General features: G+C 35.0%; 1 protein-coding gene across 3 annotated transcripts in view; it reads left to right on the top strand.

The window, feature by feature from the left end:
- Positions 1 to 17,978, top strand: part of Nab1 (NGFI-A binding protein 1) — a 47,882-nt gene extending 29,904 nt beyond the window's left edge. For 2 of the 3 annotated variants that reach the window (XM_048345076.1, XM_048345075.1), the window contains exons 5-8: positions 10,262 to 10,351; positions 11,867 to 12,029; positions 13,151 to 13,267; positions 14,629 to 17,978. In XM_048345076.1, the coding sequence (XP_048201033.1) occupies positions 10,262 to 10,351; positions 11,867 to 12,029; positions 13,151 to 13,267; positions 14,629 to 14,717 (459 nt within the window). In that variant the 3' untranslated portion in view covers positions 14,718 to 17,978. The remainder of the gene's footprint in view (positions 1 to 10,261; positions 10,352 to 11,866; positions 12,030 to 13,150; positions 13,268 to 14,628) is intronic. The other variant, XM_048345077.1, reaches the window with a different exon arrangement.
- The last annotated feature ends 4,621 nt before the right edge of the window (positions 17,979 to 22,599 follow it).

Raw genomic sequence — 22,599 nt, 5'->3', positions numbered from 1 at the left:
CTGAAGTATGTATAGTAATTTGAATTAGTAAACCAAGAAAATTCTTATAAGGAAAGTATATTGATATTCAGTTACCAAAAAAAGTATATTGACATCCAGTTACCAAAGATTAGCTTGCATCTAAAACTTTATTGGTTAAGCAGTTCTTTTTGGATTTTCATGTCATTAGTTGTCTTACTATACATTTCAGAAAAATGAACTTTTAGTTTCTTGGTATTAATTATCAGAAGGAAATGACAATTTGGATAGCTTTATTTTATTTTTTGGCACTACTGGGGTTTGAACTCAGAGTCTTGTGATTGCTAGGCAGATGGCTCTACTACTAAGTTATGCCTCTTGCCTCCAGGAAATGATAATATAGTAGCTACAAATTATGGAAACTCTCCTATAATAAAACTTGTCCTAGATACTCCTGATCTAGACTGTTGGTTTTAGACTTGAAAGTAGTAAGGTGAGAGTAGAGTAAGAAAAATGTGCTTTTCTTAGTAAGGCTCTTAGAAGTATAGAGTGGTTTCAGAATGGGTTCCTTAACAGGTTGAATATTTATTTGAAAAATCTATTCTACAGCAGAGTGGAATTTGAAATTTATTCTCCTTCTTCCTGTTTCTCTTTGACTGAGGAGGAGTATTGGTGCTCTTTTAGCCATGTTATTATTTAATTTCAAGTTATAGCAGATAATTTTTTTCTTTCGTGCGTGTGTGCACGCGCGCATGTGCGCCAGTCCTGGGGCTTGAACTCAGCGGCTTGAGGACTGTCCCTGAGCTTCTTTTGCTCAAGGTTAGCACTCTACCACTTGGGCCACAGCGCCACTTCTGGCTTTTTCTCTTTATGTGGTTCTGAGGAATTGAACCAAGGTCTTCATACATGCTAGGCAGGCACTCTACTACTAAACTACATTCCCAGCCCAATAGCAGGTAATTCTTGAACTACCCTGAAGTTCCATCAATACATTATATTTACTCAGTATCTATTTGTACAGCAATAATCTTTTAAGAATATTATCCATTTCTAAAGACCCTTCATGATTCCAACTAGCTTCTTTTCCCTTGTTTGTTCTTGCATGTCCTCAAGTGTTCCAGCTACACTGAGAAGTGAAACTACCAAACTCATTTATACCTCAGTATTCACCATTTGTTCCCCTACCTAGAGTTGTTTTCTTTAGGTCGCTGTAGGTCACAACTAAGTTTCACTGACTTGATAAACCCCCCTCTTTTCTGAAGGGACATCTGTAAAACCATACTTAGGATGGTTCTTCTGGTGTTTTCATTTGTTTCCATAGTGCTTAGCACTGGAACCAGTATATGTTTCAGTTTAATTTAGTATCAGTATGCACCAAGAGAACAGAATCTTATTGTATATCCTCAGAGTTTATAACTGTGTCTTGCATTTAATAAAATCTGTTGGAAGAATAATGAATAGCTGTGAGTAAAATAAGTGAATAGCTGTAAGTAAAATTTTATTCTAAAGTAATAGTTATCAAAGAAGAAAAGTGTTTTGTCCCCAAAAGGGCATATCTTTAAGAAATTGTAGCTTCCGTATGGTGACAAAAGTCTGTAATCCTCACTACCCAAAAACTGGAGATTGGGAAAATCATAGTTTGAGACCATTCTGGATAAAAAGTTACTGAGATATTCATGTCAACCAGCAAATTGGACTAGGTGGCATATACATGATCCCATTTACTTGAGTACCCTAGGTAAGAGGATTCTGGTCTGAGACCAGCCTCAAGAACAAAACTTGAGATCCTGCTTGAAAAAATACATAAAACATAAAAAGACTAGAGGCCTGGGAGTGTGGCTTAGTGGTAGCGTGCTCCCCTAGCATGCATGAAGTCCTGGGTTCAGTTCCTCAGTACCACCTACACAGAAGAAAAACCCAGAAGTGGTGCTGTGGCTCAAGTGGTAGAATGCCACCCTTGAGCAAAGAAGCTCAAGGACAGTGCTGAGGCCCTGAGTTCAAATCCCATGACTGGCAAAAATCAAAACAAGACAAAAAACAGACTAGGAACACAGATAAAGTGGTAGAGCACCTGCCTGGAAAGTGTAAGGCCCTGAGTTCAAACCCCTTACAAGCAAAAAATTAAAAATGAATGAACCAACCAATCAGTTGATCATTCCTAGTCTAAATTCTGTTAAGATATATTTTAAGTCAAACTTCAGATACCAAAGATGTTAGTTTTTTTGAAAGCTGATGCCAAGGAAAGTAGATTAAAACTGGTTAAAAAGAAGTTTTACTTCTTTTAAGACTTATCACCTAGTGTATTAGTGCTTTGCCTATGTTTATCTTCTGTGTGGCTGCTGGTTAGAGGGAGATAAATCATTTGAAGTGGCTTTAAAAGAATGGCAGGATTTCAGAAGATAGTGGGTAGGTGGCATAAAGGGAGGCTACCATGAGCAAAGAAACAGAGGTAACCAAAATATTAGACATGATCTGAAAACAGTAAGTAAAACAGTTTGTTTAGAGATGTGATTGACACAAAGGACCACTTAAATGAAACAATTTAGAACTTGCTGAATATACTTTTTTACTCTTGATTTTAATATTTCTCTTGTAGTCTGCAGCTTTTTCTTTTCTCAAAGAAAATAACAAACTTTGATTCTTTATTACTTGGGCAATTACTTCTCTTCACTTTCTTCTTTTTTACTTTTTAAATCTGCAACAACTAGTAAAGCACACATGTAAAGTTGGTCATTTTTTCCATCTTGAAACATAAAGACAGTTTTGCAATGAACAAAAGAAAATAAATGTCCAGTAGGTAAAGTAGAAGTGACAGCAAAATAATTGACATGTAAGAGAAAGAAAAATGTTTTCTTGCCTACATTAGGTACACTAGTAGAAGTAGTGTATTGTTCAAGCTCAGTAGGATCTTGTTGCTAAGTGTAATATTTTCTTATATTTCTGTAAATGAAGAGTTGGGGGAATGGAGTTTAAATACCTGATTTTCCCTCCTGGAAAATACTTATTAAGTAGTAGTTTGTTTTTTCAGAAGGCTAGCTACTATTTGTTTTTGTTTTTTAATGTCAATATACGCATTGGAGATAAACGTGTTGGCCTTAAATATGGCTCCTCCTTATAGGATATGTTAGACATTAAAAATATAGAGACTTTGAGCTTTATTTCTCTTAATTCCCAGAGGTAAATGAAATAGCTACAGAGAAAAATATGTAGGCCTTAGGGAAAGCACTTCTTGAATCCTGTGTTAGTAAGGCAGACTTGGGAAACATCTGCCAGGACTAGATGAGCAGCTGATGTGAATCCACTTTTAGCTGAATTGAAATGTGTGTTCTATTCTTTTTCATCAGGATCATAAACCTAGCTGTGAGGAAAAATTGTAAAAATGATATTTTTATTACTGGTATTGTGTGTTAGTTCGTGCTAGGCATGAACTACACTATAGAAGCTTAATGATGTGCAGTTTATGAGTTCACAGACCCAGCTAGGTCCAGTGACTTGACCAGGTTGCCACATTGCTTTCCAGTGGCAGAGCAGGGCTTTCAGTGTATGTTTTACTTCCAAATTTCGATGCAGTATTACCTCTCTGGGTACTAACGTCCATTCACAAAACACTTTAGGTGTGAAAAACACTACTGAGCTTAGATATTTCCTCTTGTTTGTATGATGTAAAGAGCAAAATGTGTATAAAATCGATGGTCTTTGAAGAAGGAGGGAATGTAGTTACTATTTTCTAATCCAGACAAGCTTGTCTAGTAAGCATTTGGAATGGAAATTACAAAATATATTTATACGTAAAACATTGTCATGTGCCATGACACTTGTTTGTAATGACTAAAAATGTTACATTTGGCAGATAGAGTAGATTGAGAAAAATTAGTCTGAGGTATTTGTACCCTATGACAACATGAGTTTTTAAGATAGCTGGACAGCTATGAAAAATATGAAGTCTCAAGAACCAAAGTGATGGTTTTTGTGTTTTTTACTAAAATTTATAAAATGTTAGCTATAGTAGACTCAGTGACTTTGATTTTTCAGTAAGTTCATCAAGTTCCTTGAACAAACTTTGTCATTACCTTTAGTGTTACAAGGAGCATCTTAGAAGGGAGGAAAGACAAAAAAGCTACCAGTCCTAAGACTGTTGATGTTGATGGCAGCTGACTAAATTGGATGGACTGTTACTGTGTCTATGTATAAGTTTTCTTCACAGAATTGCTGGAAATGAGTTGATGGGAGGTGATACTTTCAATCACCCTGTGGGATTGAGGGTGCAGATCAGTTAGAAGTGACTGGATGAAAGAAATGAAACTTGTTTATAGCCCAGAAAGCTTGGGTTTGAAAAAGAAGAAAGACTCAAAGGAAACATCTGCTAGCAGTTTCAGCAGGGCGGGGGGGTGGGGGGCAGGGGGGAAGGTCATGAAGAAAGGGGAGGGAAGAGGGTCAGAATATCCACCCACACTGTACTAAGTTCGTTGAAAAGAATGCTGATCTGATTTGATATAGATTCTTTCCCCCATGTGCATCAGAAAAACAGAAGCATTACAATCTGCTATTCATACAGAAAGTGTGAGTAGAAAAAAAGAAAAATGCACATGTGGGGTTGAGAACATCTGCTGTAAGTAGTCATTTAAAGACAGTTAAGCAGTGGCTTTAAAGCAACTTGCTGATGTTTGGTGAAGAGGATGAAGAATGACAGTGGAGACCAGTGGAGTGAGAATAATTAGGTCATGAACAGCAGCCTACCTTACATCTTTTATACTCTCAATGTTCAGATCCAGAATCTCATCAGCACGGGAACACTGTGATTAATTGTAACAGCCAAGAATATGACATGGAGATAAATTGCTCATAGCATGGTACAGCTGGTGCCTGAGAGAAAAAAAAAAGAATTAAGAAGCATGTAACCAAGTCCTACACCAAACCCAGGGTGAAAGAGACCCGTTTTGTGGGAGTGTTCTCATTTTCATTTCTAAGCCATGTAAGGTTTGCATAGCTTAAACCTATTTTATTTCTCCTATAGTTTTCCTTTCCACAGAATGCTGTCTAGATTGGGGAAGAAAAGTCAGAATAAGTAATGTACTCAGTTGCAGAGAGATGACTGATTACTGCAGGTTATTTCTCTATTAATTATGGAGCAGTATCTGTTTTTCAAAAATTTTTCACATTTCAAATTCTGAATAATGCTCACAATGATGACATTGTATATTGTATACTTAGCGATTTACTATCTGTATTACCTCATATAAGCCCTATAAGTCTTCATTGGACAGATAAAGCAGGTGGTCTAATCTCCATTAAAAGATTTAGAGCACTGGAAATAATGAGGCTAACTCTCTTTCCTGAAACCACACATCTGGTTTCTAACACTAGAAGACTAGTTAACTCCTTTCTCCTTTTGCAAGCCTCGTCAAAAAAACAATGTGACATGTTGGGGTATGTAGGGATTCTGCCTGGCTCAGTACACTACTGATGAGCTAGTAATTTTCCAGTTTGAAATGCCAGCCCTGCTTTTGCCCCAGGCTCCTAAACTCAACACACCTGCTTATCTGGTTTATGCACAGGGAAATGTCATTAGCCTGTAGACTCAACTTATCCCCAACTGACTTCATTAATTTTCTGGTCCCTCCTCTAAACTTCCTAGCCCTGGAGTACCTTATTGTGGTGTCACCAGCCAACTCCCAATTGCTTAATCTTGGGAATTGATTTATTTCTGTTATGTATGCCACTGTCTAGGAGTTGGCCACACTGGGTCTTCACAGACCTCAGAATAGGTTCCATACCAGCATCCCTGACCCCATTGCATTCAGCGTGGCCCTTGTAAAATTCACGTCTGATTAGTTGCTTCTCCAAGATCTTCAGTGGCATTTTTTTTTCTTTTTTAATGTTCTGTTACAAGGGCTTGAACAAGACCACACGCTCTCTCTTGACTTTTTTGCTTATGCTGGCACTCAACCACTGGAGCCACACATGCAGTCCAGCATTTTGCTGTTTTATTGGTGATGGAGGATCCCAAACTTTTCTTCCCATGCTAACTTTAAATTGTGATTATACAGGTCCCAACCTCTTAGTAAAATGACTGACTTTTCTGTACATTTGTGGTAATTCTTAAGGCCTCACAAAGTTGTTCTGCATCTCTAACGTCTCTGACCAGTCCCTTTTTCTCAGTGTCTAGAAGCTGTTTTAGATTCTAGCTTCTTTTGCCTCCAGGCATTTAAATAACTTGGTTTTCACTCTTCCTGCAAGCCTCAGTTTAGGTATAATGCTCTCTCAGAAACTTCCTCTGCCAGAGTTTCTTAACTGTACCCTAGATTGATTCTTTTCCCTCTCTAGACCATATTTGTCAAGAGGTCAGAAGGCATACCTCTCTTGTTTGCCATTGTATCCCCATATTTATATATCATGTTTAAACCAGTTAGGTGACAATTTTGTTGAATCAGTAAACACACTAGATTTCCCATGTGCTTTTCATCAAGACGTTTTCCTATACTGCACTCAGTATTTTCTTGTTGATTTTAGGGTGCGTGTGTGTGTGTGTGTGTGTGTGTGTGTGTGTGTGTGTGTATACGTGTGTATGTATACATGTATATGTGTGTACTCCAGGCTTGTCACTCTTGCTCAGCTAAGCTTTCTTGCTTATGGCTGGCACTCAGAGGCTGCTGGAGCCATGCTCCAGCCCAGCATTTTGCTTGTCAATTAGAAATGTGATGTCTAAGTTTTCTCTCCAGACTGGCTTCAAATTGAGATCCTCTGGGTCTTACTCTGAGAAGTAAATATGCTTACAGGCATGAGCTACTGGTGCTGGCTCTAGTTTTAGTTGTTGTTGATGGTTTTTTTTTCGAAATGTTATTATTTATTGTAAAGGTGATGAACAGGGGATTTACACTTATAAGCAAGGTAATGAGTATATTTGTTTTTGAACACTGTTACCCCCTCCCTCATTTTCTCCCACTTTTCTCCCCCCGCCAAGTTGTAAAGTTCATTTCCAACATAGTGTCTAGTGAGTATCATTGTTGCATTAGTTCATCCTTTGTCCTGCTGTTTCTGTGATTTCTTTTCCCTTCTATGGATCAGATAAATTTATATACAGGACAGAGGGTACAGAACATGAAAACAAACCAGAAATAACTGTAAACAAAACTTAGTAAGAACTTCTTGTTTCCAATTCTTGGAGTTCATATTGATACAATTCATTATATTTAGTTTTAACTATCTAGCTTCTACTCATTCTAAGATATGTATGTTATGTAAATATCCTGAAATCCATTTTTCTCTGCCTATATATAAAAGAGCTATAGAAAATTCACTTATAGCATGCCTAGGGCCTCGTGTATCCGAGGCAGGCACTCTTGCCACTAGGCTATATCCCCAGCCCCTAGGTAAGCACTCTTATGCCACCTTCCCAGCCCATTTTTTTTGCTTTCTTAAAAAAACAATTCTATAAGTTATCTAAGTACCACTCTATTGTCCATCTTGTATAGATGAAAAAGCAGACACAGAGGTGTAATAATCTTCTCTGAAATAGAAATAAGTAGTAGAATTGGATTTCAAAAGTTCAAGTCATAGAATTAATGTCAACTCTTAAGAAAAATAGCTATAAGAAAAAGTCTTATTTATTTTGAGTTCTACAAATGTAGTCAGCCAGTTTTTATAAATTGAGCTTAAACTTCAAATATCTATAAAAATGAGATAAATCTAGGATTGTGTGTTGGAAGAATTAAATGAGATAATATCCATAAGATGTGTGACACAAAAACTGGTACATTATAGGCTCCTAAAAGTTGATCATTCTCTAACTTATGTTTTTGTTCTGAGTCTTCTGGCCTACTTCACATAGAATTTATGAAGGGCTTACTAAACACTACACTGGATCAAGTACTGATTGTTTATAGAGCTACGAAAGGCTGGGCACTGGTTGCTCAATCCTGTAACTCTAGCTATTCAGGAGACTGAGATGTGGGGATTGAGGATCAAAGCCAGGTAGGAAAGTCCATGAGACAACTCCAGTGTACCACAAAGAAGCCAGAAGTGGAGTTGTACTCAGGTAGTAGCCCACCATTCTTGAGTGGGAAAAGCTCAGGGACAGCTAGGTCTTAGTTCAAGCCCCAGTACTGGCACCAAAAACAAAACCAAACAAAATAATGAATTAAAAAATTAGTTATTACTTAGAAAGTTAATTTTTAGGTGACATATTGAAAACATAGGGTCTACAGTGGAAAAATAATTTTTTTCAAAAGATATTGATGGGAAAATGTTTTGAACCAGTATCATATATTTCAAAGCAAAACATTTTAGTACTTTCTTTTTTGCTATGTTATTACAAGAACTGTGGTTTTAATGATTCACCTTCTGTTACAAATATATAGCTTATCAAACGCAGGGAGAAATACATATTTGCTTTGTGTATGGTCCTGGGGCTTGAACTCAGGGCATGGGCACTGTCCTTGAGCATTTGTGCTTAAGGTTAGTGTTTGGTGTATAATTGGAGATAGGACACTCAGGGAGTTTCCCTCCCCTGGCTGGCTTCAAACTCCATTCCTCAGAACTCAGCCTCTTGAGTAGCTAGCATTGCAGGTGTGATCCACCAGTACCTGCCAAAATACATGTTTTATAGTTAATGGTTAATATGTTTCTGTGAGGAGATTTTTAGTAACTTTTCTTACAACATCATCAGAGTTGTTTGTAGTTTTAAAGTTCAAATGGAGCAACAAATAGTCAAAAGAAATTTGACCTTAGTGAAAGGTAAATTAACCCAAATACACATGAAGTATAAAACAAATAAGTTGGAATGGCACTGTGGTTCTAAGTGGTAGAGTGCTAGTCTTGAGCAAAAGAGCTCAGGGACAGTGCCCAGGCCCCAAGTTCAAGCTTTATGACTGACAGCGAAACAGAAACCCTTAAGTTGAAGTCTTAACTAGGGATAGAGTTCTCCAAATAGGATAGACCATATGTAATATAAGTAGTTAGTGTATTTCACTATTCTTAGTGGTCATTAGATGCTAAAGACATGATCTTACCTGGTTTTATCTCATTTGGTCCTCTCATTGGTCTTACTCTCATTTTCCTTTTGAGGAAAATGACATACAACAAACTTAAGTTGCCCATCAGTGTCACATAGCTAGTGAGGGAAGGAACTGGACTACAGCTACAGCTCTTCAAACTCCAAAGACTCATTATTCATCATGGGATATGTAAAGGAGAAACCACAAACCAACATGGATCAGTTATTGGGAAATTGAAGTTGAGACTATTGGATAGTACTTAAATTATTTTTGTTTAGTTTAGATCCTTACTATATTACATAAAACAATAAATCTCAGATGCCTAAGAGAGTTATATTTTAGATCTCAGATAAACTTTTACATTTCTAAAGCAAAATACCTTTTGAAACTTCATAAGAGAAGAAATAATAAAATACAAGTTTATACAACAGTAGTATATAAAATTAAATTGCTTTGAATATTACAACAAAAATAAGTTGGCAACAAATTAAAATAACCAGCAGCTCCTAATGCTGGCAAGGAAACTTTAATATATATTGCTTATGTATAATAAGGAAAGACGCTGTAGTATAATGATTAAAAGACACAATAAATGGCATTTTTTAAAATAATTCTTCTTGGGATTCTTTTTGTAATGGATAATATAAACTCTAAAAAAATAGTTGCCTTGAAAATATTTTCCAGTGTTTTCCATGAAGCTAAAAATTAGGAAATGAGTCTAAAATGGCCACCATGAGGACAGTGGTCAGTGGAACTACTATTTGAAATGTTAAATAACATTACATCAGTGATCATAAAGTTTTCTTGCTAATGGAAATCAGTGTGAAGTTCCTGCATTTTTCATCCTTTTATGTTTTTACTGAAGTTAAAACTGTAGTAAATAATGTATTTGTACCATAAAATGAAAGACTGAAATAAGATTTATATTTATTCGGGTAATGAGATTAAGATGAAGCTTTTGCTTTTTGTTTGTTGTGTTATTGTTTTTGTGCCAATCCTGGAGCTTGAACTCAGGACCTGGGTGCTGTCCCAGAGCTGTTTTTGCTCAAGGCTAATGCTCTGCCACTTGAACCACAGCTCCACTCCCAGCTTTGATAGAAGGTACCTTTTCTGGCTTCAAAATGAGTTTCTTAGATCTCAGCCTCCTGAGTAGCTAGGATTATGTAGGCAAGAACCCATCAGCACCCAGATTTTGCTTTGTCTTTTTAGTTTTTGATAACATGTTTGGGGTTGTTTGGGTTTTTTTTTAATGACAGTTTTGTCTTTTTATAAAAGCTCTAAGTGTAAAGGACTCATTCTTTAACACACAGGATGGCTTTCCAGATTTCCCAGATAATGTGCAAACCCTCTTCCAGCAAGCCAGAACTAGAAGTGAAGATTTCGCAGCTCTTAGTTCTCAGGTAACAGAAACTTCTAGTTATTATATCATAATATGTGTACACTAAAAAATAATTGGTTGCTTCAACCAGTCTGTTTTAGTTTTTTTAGGGCTGAATTTATTTCTGGTTCCTTTAAATTGTCATCTGATCCACAGCTGTATCAAAAAGATAATAATAACTTGATTTGGTTATTGAGCGGTGTGAAATGGCTCTATTTATGTTTTTTACTTTTAGAGGAAATGAGACAGATCCTCTGTTCAAGAAAACTCAAAAGTAGCATTTAATGTCATGAAGACAGCTATGTTGACCATATACATAATACAACTGTGAGACAAAGTAGCTTTAGTTTTAAACAAATATTAATTATTGACTCATTTAAATCCATGCATCCTGAAAAACTGGTAAAATATTTAGCTTCAGGTAATTTTGTTATTTAGTTACATATGTTCATAGATATAAACATTTAAAAGTCCTTTCTACAATAATCTTTCTGTAAGTTTTATTTCTACTGAGCTTCTCCCATTGACTTGCTTTAATTTAGGCTCAGTACCTGCCAAGTTTTGCTTGCTCATATTAAGAATGCCAAATCTATTTTTCTCCCTCAGAAATTTTTATTGAAATGTTATCAATTAGCAAAAAGTTCAAATGAAATCACCTGGTTTATGTACATTTAGAAAAATAACATGAGTATTTCTCCTGTTAATTCACTGAGAGTGTATTTTTCACTTACTGATTTTTAATATTGTGAATCATGACTGTAATCAATTTTATATAGCAGCTTTCTTGTACTATACTTACATAATACAGTAGTGGCAAAGTATCATAGATATTTTGCCTTTGAATATCACATTCAAGTACTTTGGAGAAATATAGAGAAAAGGAATGTGACAAAGATAAATCTATGTGTCAGAACACTAATTTTGTGTTTTAAAACATTACCTTTTACAATTGGTTGGAAATACTGCAGTTCCATTCCATGATGAAGGCCAAGATCCTCATTGACATCGATGTTGTCCTGCATAATTTACATTGTTTAATTTTAGTGGGAGGTGTGTTTGTCTTGTTCAGACAGCCTTTTTACATCTATTTTTCTCTAAACATACTGTCCCCATATCAAAGTCTGTGTAGTGCCAGTTCCTAAAATAAAAATGCCAAGTTTTCACCCTGTGTGTTAGAAGCAGTTGATAGCAGATGTTGCTGTTGATCTTAAGTTCCTTTTAAGAAAATCCTTTAAGGGACTCAGTACCTTAAAAAAGTAAAATAAAACTGGGGTTGTGTTGCTTTTAAGCTAGGATAGAATTCCTTTTATAGATTGAAAAGAAATCTTTTTTCTTTTGTGTAACATTAAGTATTTTGTGTTTTAACATGATGCAGACATTTATTCATATTTGTGGAATCAAGTGTGCCATATGAAGTGTGAACTAATTTTAATGAATACTAAATATATTTGCTGGAGTCTGAAATTGGCATCTTTAAGCCATTAAAAAGTCTAGGATGTTTTAGATACTGATTTTTATTTTTTGCTTTACTTACTAGCAGTCTGAAAAGGTGGTGGCAAAGCAGATGGAGTTCCTCTGTGCCCAAGCTGGCTATGAGAGACTGCAGCATGCTGAGAGAAGACTATCCGCGGGGCTTTACAGGCAAAGCTCGGAAGAGCACAGCCCTAATGGTTTACCTTCTGATAATTCAGATGGACAGGGTATGTCTTCTGAAGGACCTTTGTCTTCAGAGCCATCACTATGTACTCTTCAAAGAGAAATTGAAAACACTAATGGTTTTTTAAATCTTGTTTTGTAGAGTTTATTTTTATAAGTTCTCTATAAAAATTACCTTCCTTTTTCTCAAGAATAAATTCAACTTGCATATTTAAATTTATAAAAATTTTGAACTTTATTATTGCTATACACTGTTGGTACATGCATAACATATTTTGTAAAGGGTTGATATAGTAGATGTGAATACTACAGGTTATTTTTCCCAGGGTAGCAAATCCATCAATTTTTTTTTCTCTAGATGGTATTAAGAATTGATGGGCTGGGGCTGGGGATATGGCCTAGTGGCAAGAGTGCCTGCCTCATATACATGAGGCCCTGGGTTCGATTCCCCAGCACCACATATACAGAAAATGGCCGGAAGTGGCGCTGTGACTGAAGTGGCAGAGTGCTAGCCTTGAGCAAAAAGAAGCCAGGGACAGTGCTCAGGCCCTGAGTCCAAGCCCCAGGACTGGCAAAAAAAAAAAAAAAAGAATTGATGGGCTTTGCACATGCTAGGCTAGTACTCTATAGATATGCTACACCTTCAGTTCTCATTCTTTTTAAGATCAAAACTTACTTCTTTAGTCTTCAAAAACAGATTTGACAGAAACTTATAACATTTGTTTCTTAAAAAAATACAGTAGTTGCTTCTAAAGTATTATGACAATACAACTTCCAGTTTAAAAGCTATATGATTCATGAGTATTTTTATCATTCTGAAAATTGTTTAATTTTTTTCATGTTGCCATATGAAGAAAAGCCAGTCTGTCGTGTTCATTCAATAATTTTTTTAAAGTATTCCCTATGTACCAGGCATACTTCTGAGAACTGAAGATACAGCTGAGAACAAATAAGGCCACTTCCCATTTGGAGGTTACACTCCTAGTGGAATAGCAAGAAATCATTTGCCATTTTCTTCTAAATTATTATTATTATTTTCTGCTACCTAAATTCTTCAGTGCTATTGACTTTCTTAGATGACTTTCTCAGGAAATTTTATGAAAACTTACTGTAAAGAGAGAAAAATGGTGTGTTTTAAATATTATTTATGCATTTTTCTTCTCAGCAGAACGACCATTGAACCTCCGAATGCCTAATTTACAAAATAGACAACCCCATCATTTTGTGGTGGATGGAGAGCTGAGTAGACTTTACTCCAATGAGGCAAAGTCCCACTCATCAGGTGAGAATGTGGAGAAATATAGAGGATAACTTAAGTAATAATGGGGTCAATAAGAATATTGAGAAAAATGTAGGTGTAAGTTTAAATTCCATTATACTACTTATCCTCCAATACCATTATATATGTGTTAAAAATTAAATTCTTTTGGAAATTATAGATTGCAGTACTATTAGCTAGTCTTTTTTTAGAACATTTGAGAATATTTAAAGTATGATAGAAAAAACTTACAAAGGTTGAGACTGTTCTGATGAGCTATTACTAGATTATACTAAAATTTAAACTGATTAACAAATGTCTGATTTGAGTTTAACTAGTTTATCCATTTCTGATACTAACATACGAAATTGCTGGGCTATGTATTTGCTGTCATGATAAGTGAACTTTGTGCCAGGAACCAGAGCTCAGAGCTCAAGCATGAATCCTAGATAAGAGATCAGAGATCTTCTTTATGACCATCCTTGGCAAAAAAAAAAAAAAAAAAAAATCTCACAGGACTATCTCAATTAGTGGTTGGGCACATGGTATGTTACCTCAGCTATGGGAGAAGCACAATGTTTAGGTACAGTGGAATGTACTTGTCATCACTAGTGATGCAGGGAGTCACAAGTATAAAGTTTGTAGCTCAGGCTGGCCCAGACATAAAGCAAAACCCTACCTCAGAAATAACTAATGCAAAAAGGGGCTGGAAACATGGCTCCTCACAAACTTAAAGCTAAGATTAATCTTGAGTTCTGCAAAGTTGGAAAGAAACACTTGAGTACCAAAATCTAAATTTTGCATGCCTATACATTTGGAGATAATATTTGTATTTCAGAAGTAAGCTGAATTCTGTAAATGGATAAATATTTTGTAGTTAAATGTTCATGTATTTTTACTCAAAGAGATTAATAGAGATGAGCACCATTCTAAAGGATCTGTTATTATTGGATCTTTGAGTTGAAGGAACTTGAGAAGTCAAAGTCACTGGTTTTATAAATGAAGCCAGATAAAATAGTTGACTCAAATTGCACTTTAAGTCAGTGTGAAAAGTAGTTTTACAAGAAATAGAATTAAATCTGACTTTACATCTGATAATACATATTTAAGTTACCATGTTATCATTTTATATGGATACTCTCCTTATTGTATAGATGAAGACACCAAGTTATAGGTGTATAAGTTGCCTAGAGACAAGCAATGCAGTTTAGAATTGAGTTCATTGGAATTTAGATCCATAATCCAAGCTTGTAATCAAATGTTATGAAGGAAACTTTATATGAAATTGCAGAGTTATAATGAATACTATTTGATATAGAGTTTGGGAGTCTGGTTTTAAGTTTGATTTGGTTTTAAGTTTGATTTTTGTTTTTATTTTCATACAGAGAGCCTTGGGATTTTAAAGGACTATCCTCACTCTGCTTTTCCATTGGAAAAGAAAGTCATCAAAACAGAACCTGAGGATTCAAGATAGCTGTGATTCATTCAGTCCTCCAACTGTTTTCTGGAAATGGCATCAGATTTAAGGATAATGCTCCATCATAGAAATAAGCCTTAATAACCAATATTGCCTCATTCAGCTCAAACAGATCTCATAGCCAAAGCATAAGGACTCATACAGTAGTCAGTGGAAACCAGGAAGAAAAACAACAACCACAAAAGAGAAAGTCAAGAAAGTGTTGCAATCTGTAATAAATATTGATCCATTCACATTCCTATGTAAGTCAGTTTATGTGGAATAGCTTACAAATTAATATTGTAAGCATTCATTATTTAAGAATGTACAATGTATTTGTGTAATTTATAGAAAATCTAGATGTTGAGGCCTGTTTGGTCTAGTAGATATGGATACAGTTAATTTTACTTGAAATTTTGTTGTCTTATTTTAAGTATATTTAGCATAAATATTGTATGTCAGATTTTAGAACCTTTACAGTCATATAAAAGGAAGCTTGGGTGATGTAGCTATTGGTGAGGTTGAAATGGCTATAGCATAACGAAAAACACAATTTAAGCCAAGGAAAATATTGTGTATTTAATACTTGATAAAACAGATTTTGTTTAATAAGAAATGTGTAGCAGTCATTGGATAATGTCATTTTCACTGGTTTGATGAGTGTACAATTGATAAATATTGGGGGAAAGCTAAAAATGATGAGCAGTAGACTGAAAGTATCTCTTTTATCTAGATGGCCTGGATTGTGTTATGTAATAGCAACTTAAGCTGTAGTGGAGATAGGAAGCTATTACTTGGACAGAGAACTTGGAACAAGTGGACTAATGTGTAAAATGCAAAAGCCTTGATGTAAACGTTGATGTATTAATAGGTTAAGGCATAGTATGTTAATCCTAAATGTGATAAAGATGGTGAATTAACAAAAACTTTAATAGATTAAGTATGTTTTATATCCAGAAATTCTTCTCCATGTATGAGTCAGAGAGACTCTTACTGAGGAATGTTTTCCCACCCAACCAGCTATCACAAGTGTGAATAATCACTGCATCCACATTTGCAGGCATACTCCTATGGAAGTTTAATTGACAGCTATATGCATTATTTATTTTACAATTTCATTTTTGTACATCTCTCAGACTTTTTTGTAAAATTCAATTTAACTTGAAAATATGTTAATTTCCCCTATTTAATTAATGGACTGCGTGCATACTCATATGGGATATAGGTAAATGTTAATGTACTAGCAAACAAGAGAACTTTACATTGATACATAGTGGTTTTAAAAAATTGAAAATTTGCATATATATTTTACTGGTTAAAGAGAAGGTATTGGACAATTCATTTTGTCACAATTCTTCTGAGTTTTTCCTACAGATTGATTGAAACTCAGATATTGTTAAGAAGAGTATATTAACATGGACTATGGGTTTTTTGTTTTGTTTTTAACTCTGCTTTGTGTATAATAAATATTAAGTCATAATCTGTCAAATTCTAAAATTTGCCAGCCAAATGTTAGATGAAATGTCTGCACTGTAGTCTCTAATCACTGTCACATATGTAATAACTTTTTCATTTGATTTGTAGAAGAGCTTTATAGTAGAAGCACCAGTAAACAACTTTTATACTATTAAAAGGCTTTTTGCCCTTCCTAATTAATTGTACCATAATCTGCCAACTGAAGAAGTTTTTTTTGGACCTTGCAACTTTGTTGCTAGCTTGAGGTTGATTATTGTGGTTGTATTGTTCACTGTTTGTAGAACTAGTATGAGTATGATTTAAATAGATTGTTCAGTTTTTAATATTAGCCATAGCACTGGTTAGTATCTCAGTAGTTTCATGAAACATTTTCTGTATTCTAATCTATTTTGAGAAATTTTGTGGTCTTTATTTTTAATTGCATCTTACAGTTCAGGTTTTGTAGATTTTAATCAACAGTTTTTGAAGATGCAGTAATCTTCCAACTAATATTTATCCATCTTTCATGAACCTACAAGCTGCATCTTTAAATCCATAAGTAAGTTTCCATAAGTATCATACTTTTCTGATCTTTCAAGTTCAGCGATAAGGAGGAAGCACAAGGACTTTTCAGTAGAATACAATTTTTATTTTGTAAACACTAAGGTATTAAACTTGCTATACATTAAAGCAAATAATATATATTTTTATTTGAATTGTATATATGAATTAGATGTTATAACTAGTTGATTTTTTTTATTGTGTTAGAGGTATTTTCACTGAACAAGGTCACTTGATTACCTCAGTATTACAGCCAATATAGTCCAAGGGACCATTCTTCCCACCCCCACCCCATGTCTGTGTTATATTTTATTGTGTGAAGTCTGCATTCTTGTGATTTGTAAACTGTTGGTGAGATGGGATGAGTGCACATGCTTTCTGTGGCAATAAAGATTTCTGTGCCTCACACACTTACGTTCATAGCACTTTCTGCGTAGTTATAATAGCCTACTCTGCCTCTTGTATCTGCTCATTTTGGCTGAGCTTGAGTGTCGGGACAGGAGTTTCTTTCTTGAATGTGATTGTCAGCTTCCTTCATTCCTAAACCATGTTTGGCAAATGATAAAAATCAGTTGACTGATATATCAGTGAAGTTACATTATATTGTTCTTATTTATGATAAGTTTTCACAACATAAAAAATTATCATTTCTAACCAATTAAATTTTAATAAGTAAGAAGCATTCAGTAGTTATATTACATATTTATAAAAGTTAATAAGATTTGGCCTCACTGTTACAAGCTAATTATATGAAAATTGAGCTAATCTATAGTAAAGAACAGGCAAAAACATTGCAGTTGAGGTTTTAATTGATGTGTTTCATGAATTAATCTTTTATTGAAGAGCTTTCAGTGTGTCAAGTGTCAGATAAGGATGACCACCACAGAAGAAATATATTATCCTTGTTCTTTATCAACTCTGGACTTTATTGGATGGGAACAAATACCATTCAAATACAAATTTTAGTGTTATAAATGGGATGACTAAGAGTTCACATCTAAGTGCATTCTGTTTATGTAGTCATGGTAATAGGCATTGGACAGGTAGAGGAAGCACATTCACTGAAAGATTTTTTTAAGTGAGAAGCAAAGAAAAAGGCAGAAAGTACATTCAGCAAGTGAGCTGCAGAACAGACTGGACTGACACAACATTAGAGGTCAGATGTGATATAAAGCCATTGTGATAGCACATTTCAACTTGAAACTACTCCCTCCTTACAGCTGAAGATGCATTGTATACATAAACTACTTTTGTTAAGTGGCATATCTTAAAAACAAAAATAAAAAACCCACAATTTTGCCTTTTCCTTTGTCCTTAATGAAACTTCTTGGGTCACACACACACACACACACACACACACACACACACACACACACACACACACACACAAAGATTTGTTGATTTTGAGGCCTCGAGGAGGCTGCTAGCTGGTGTCGCTTGCCAATCCTATAACTGTGACAGTATTTAAAGTTTAAAACCTAGGTAACCTAACATATGGTTCATTCGGTTGGTTACTTGAAATAGTTAAATATTATTAACACCCATTTTGTTTATGACTTCACTTAATACTGCATTGAATTTTCCAAAGAAAATCAGCAGAACTAATTAATCTGATGCAACCAGAAGCTTTATCTTTTTTAGAAAGTGAATTCATTTAGTAAGTTGCTGAAGTTAGAATTGAGCAAACATTTTGTGTTTGTAACAGCTTGAGGGAGATAACCAAATAGAATAGTTGATATTTAACTAAAAACTCCCTTATGGTCCAGCTGTGCATGGGTGGTGTTTCAAGGAATACAAGAGTACTTATTTTATTTTCTGTGGGTGTCCTTATAAATGAGATTTTAAGGTGGGCTTCTGAAGTTAATAAAGGATTGATCCAATATGTTGCTGTTACAAATTAATCTAAAAACTTTGATGTTAACGATTTCCTTAATGATCCTTTAAGTTAATTTTTATTTCACTTAGAAGTGATAAAAAGCTAAACACTGGGTCTAGGATTTTTCTAAGTATGTTTATTTTGGGGCTAGGAATATGGCCTAGTGACAAGAGAGCTTGCCTCATATACATGAAGCCCTCAGTTCGATTCCTCAGCACCGCATATATAGAAAAGGCCAAAAGTGGTGCTGTGGCTCAAGTGGAAGTGTGCTAAGTATGTTTCTTTTTCAAAAGTTTTTATGACATATGAGGATGAAGAAAAGATCACCTTGAAGATATTTTTATTCTTGTACAGAAATTCTTATCTGAATCCAAGAACTTTGTGAAATTCCAGATTCAAATTATAAATCCTTTTCTGTCTGTAAGTTTAGCAAAATATTGAGAGTCATGGTGTTAAGTCATAAAGCCAAATATAGAGGTGGTTCATGACTATAATCATAGTGATTCAGGAGACTGAGTTCTGGGGGCCATGGTTCAAAGCCAGCCTAGACAGGAAAGTCTATGAGACTCTTAACCTCAAATCAACCACCATAAGGCCAGAAATGCGGTGGTAGAACCTTTTTCTTTCTTTCTTTTTAGCAAAAAAGCTAAACAAAATCCAGGCCCTGAGTTCAAGCCCCCAGTACCGGCACCCCCCTCCAAAAAAAAAAAGAAAAGAGGGGAAAAGCTATAAATAATGACTATTTTCAGTACATGTTGTCTCCATTAAAAAATTGTTCATCAAAGTAATTTATCCCTTCATATTTTTTCCTATATTTTAGGGCCACACTGTTCCTATATATTAAAACAATATTCTTTTGAATTCTGAGTCAACTGGCTACGTCTGACTCTCAAAATTTCCAAGGTCATGTTGACTCCTAAATGATTTACTTCCAAAGTATTGCTCTAATAATGTTAAAGGTCTATTGGTTATCACTATATCTTCAGCCAAAGGAAATTTTTACTTCTGTAGCAGTTGGATCAGACCTTCAAGTAAGGACCATTAGAAATGAATAGCAAGATACTAATCTTAATTTTTATTTCACATTTGAAATTATTAGTTGACATAGCTTTTCCATTCTATTCAAATATTAAAATATTTAATTGACAAAAGTTGTGTGTATTTTAAATGTACAACACAATAAACAGATACTGCGTAATTATTACCACAGTCTTAAGGCACCTCAATGAGATATTCCTTCTAATTCTGGTTGACTTTACATGTTATACATTTTAGTGTGTTTGCCTTTATTAAACAATCAGTAAGGTGTTTTAAACTGTTTATACACAGAAAATCTCTTATCTACATTGACAGAGAAAACCTAAGGATAATTCTAAGTTCCACAGAATAGATTCACTTCTTGAGAAATAGTAGTTGAGTGCTGCCAGTGAAGCATAATCAAGACTATAACTGGTTCCCGATGATAGTGCTACACAAATGTTAAAAATCACAAACCCTAAAACTTCCCCCCATCAATTAAGAGTATCAAATTTGAGATTAGTAGTCAACATGATTTGGTTATTATCCCAGGCTAGTATTGCTGTGGCTGGACTCCACAGGTGGTATAGATTAGATTGTTTCATATTTACACATTCTGAAACCTTATGAGTCATCTTTGCACTAAGACATTGCACCTCATACATTAATGTTTAAAAGTGCCATGTTCAGATCAACACCCACACAGTCCTAAGCAAGCCAAGCCAGTCTTCTGTCACTCATATTGGCAGGTCACTTAGGCTTGAGTATGTAGGAAGATAATTAGTGCATATGTAAGTGGAATCTTACCAGTAATTGCCTTAGCAGGGGCATTGATAATTTTCTAACACTACCTGCCATCTTCAACTGAAATGTTAAACCAAACATCTGTGGTCTAGCACCATACCCTGCTATTCTTCCTTCCCCGAAGACAAAGTGGTTTCTTTGCTAGTGTGTTCTTACAGGGTTCCCAGAGTCTCAACACTTCAGTTATATTTTCCCTACAATACATAACTCCCATCCCCAGCTCCCTGACAACAGAAGGGTATTTTCTATCAGTTAAAAGAGACCAACGTGGGGAGTCCCACTCTAAAACTTCCTTCACAGTCCCAAAATTCAATATGGTATTTGGCTATTTTTTTAATGTGTACCTTGGATCTCTACAAGAGAACTTTTTTAGGGAAAAATTTTTAAAAATTAAGACTAGCTCATTTTCTTCCCTTCTGAATGTCACCAGTGTTCTCTATAATCAGTAATATAGCTATGTATCGATTGTATGAATTTCCCTATTGAATATCAGCTAACTCAAATGGGACTGTTTCTGATGAGAAGGTAACAATGTAGCTTGTATAATGAGATGGACAGGTATGTCTCATATAGCTAAGTACTTCAGTTATTGTGGTACTATAAAACAATTTCCACCTAACATTGAAGGTGAAATAAATCAGAGGCTATGTTTACCCAAGACTTGAAGCTTTCACGTGATAGGTGGCCTATGGGAGAAATGACTTTTTTCATGATCCCTCATTTAAGTAATTACAATAGTGCTATATATGAAATCAATTTCCTCACAGAGACAACATTTACATTTACCATTTTTGAAACTTAAGTCATACCATTCCTATTTTTCAGATGAGAAAATGTGCACACCAAGAAATTAGGGATAGTTATATGGCAAATAGGTATGAACTGAACCATGTACATCCTAAAATATCAAGTATCTCTTAAGTCTTCATTTTATATGGACATTACACAACGAAACTTTTATAGAAGTAAAAGTTTAAAATACCCACAACACATGTAAAAACAACTAGGGCATATTTCTAAATGAACATACTGATTATTGAGTGTTAATCAGCTGATTATTAGTGGTGTCTAGATTTCCAGCAGAGGCTTCCTAATACATAATCCAAATAACAAAGTTGAAACATCTAGAAAAGAAGATGCTTTGAAGCAATTTATGAAGTTTTTGTTTAATTTGGGAATCAGGAATGTTTCACAGGGGGACTAAAATGGTCCAAAGGTGTTAGGAATATCCCAAACTGTAACCTTAATATAAGGTAAGAACCATCACGGGGATTGATTTAGGCCCTGATGGAGGACTAGGCTATGAGGAAGGAAAGTGACAGGCATGCTCTTATAGTCCAGCCATTGGGTGTTCAAACAATTCACATTGCATAGTGAGAATAAGGATCCAAGGGAATTCAAATGGAAATATAATTCAGTAATTCATTTATCAAACATTTGTTAAGGCACCTGCCTAAAAATATTGTAGGCAGTACATTAGGAACTGGTGCTACAAGATCCTAAGACACTGTCCCTGCCATTGAGACACACCTACTGTTTAACAGAGAAAGACAATGATTGTTAATGATGAAGTGACTAATTATCCAGTTCATGAAAAGAGGGCTTACTAATTGGACAAAAGTTATCCTTGGTTGTGAGCCTAGGAAAAGGAGAAAACAATAACATCACCATCTAAGAGAGAAGGTAAGTTTGGAAGGAAAAGAGAATTAAGAAGGAAAGAATTAGGTGTTCACTATTTTGTCCAGAATTAATTGGGGATTGGTGGCATATATTAGGGGAGCTCCCTTGCAGGCAACAAAAAACAATGAACCAAGTAATGAATCAAGAGCTAAGCTTAGTTTTTTTTTCCTTTTAAACATGGAGTCATTTTTATACAGAACTTCAAGAGCAAAGTTACAGATAATCAGATAATTCACAAGTAACCTTAGAGAACCCTGAGATTAAGGGTTGGGGTGTGTGTTATGTTGTATAGGGGACTAGGTGGAATGATTCAGAGAAGGAAAGAAGCTAGCTAAGTTTCAAACCATGGTTAATTTTAACTTCATTTGCATTTCCAAATTTTACCCACAATGATTATTAATTACAAAGGAGAAAATTTAGTGTTTAAACTGTGAACTCTTGTTCTCCTTCCCTGCAGTGAGTGAAAAATTCTAGAAATAACACTTTGCTTCGAGGGTAATTTTATCC

The sequence above is a fragment of the Perognathus longimembris genome, chromosome 4, assembly GCF_023159225.1.
Source record: "Perognathus longimembris pacificus isolate PPM17 chromosome 4, ASM2315922v1, whole genome shotgun sequence".
Classification (NCBI taxonomy): Eukaryota; Metazoa; Chordata; class Mammalia; order Rodentia; family Heteromyidae; genus Perognathus; species Perognathus longimembris.
Note: the sequence above shows the minus strand (reverse complement) of the source record. Positions and strands in the feature narration are given on the sequence as shown.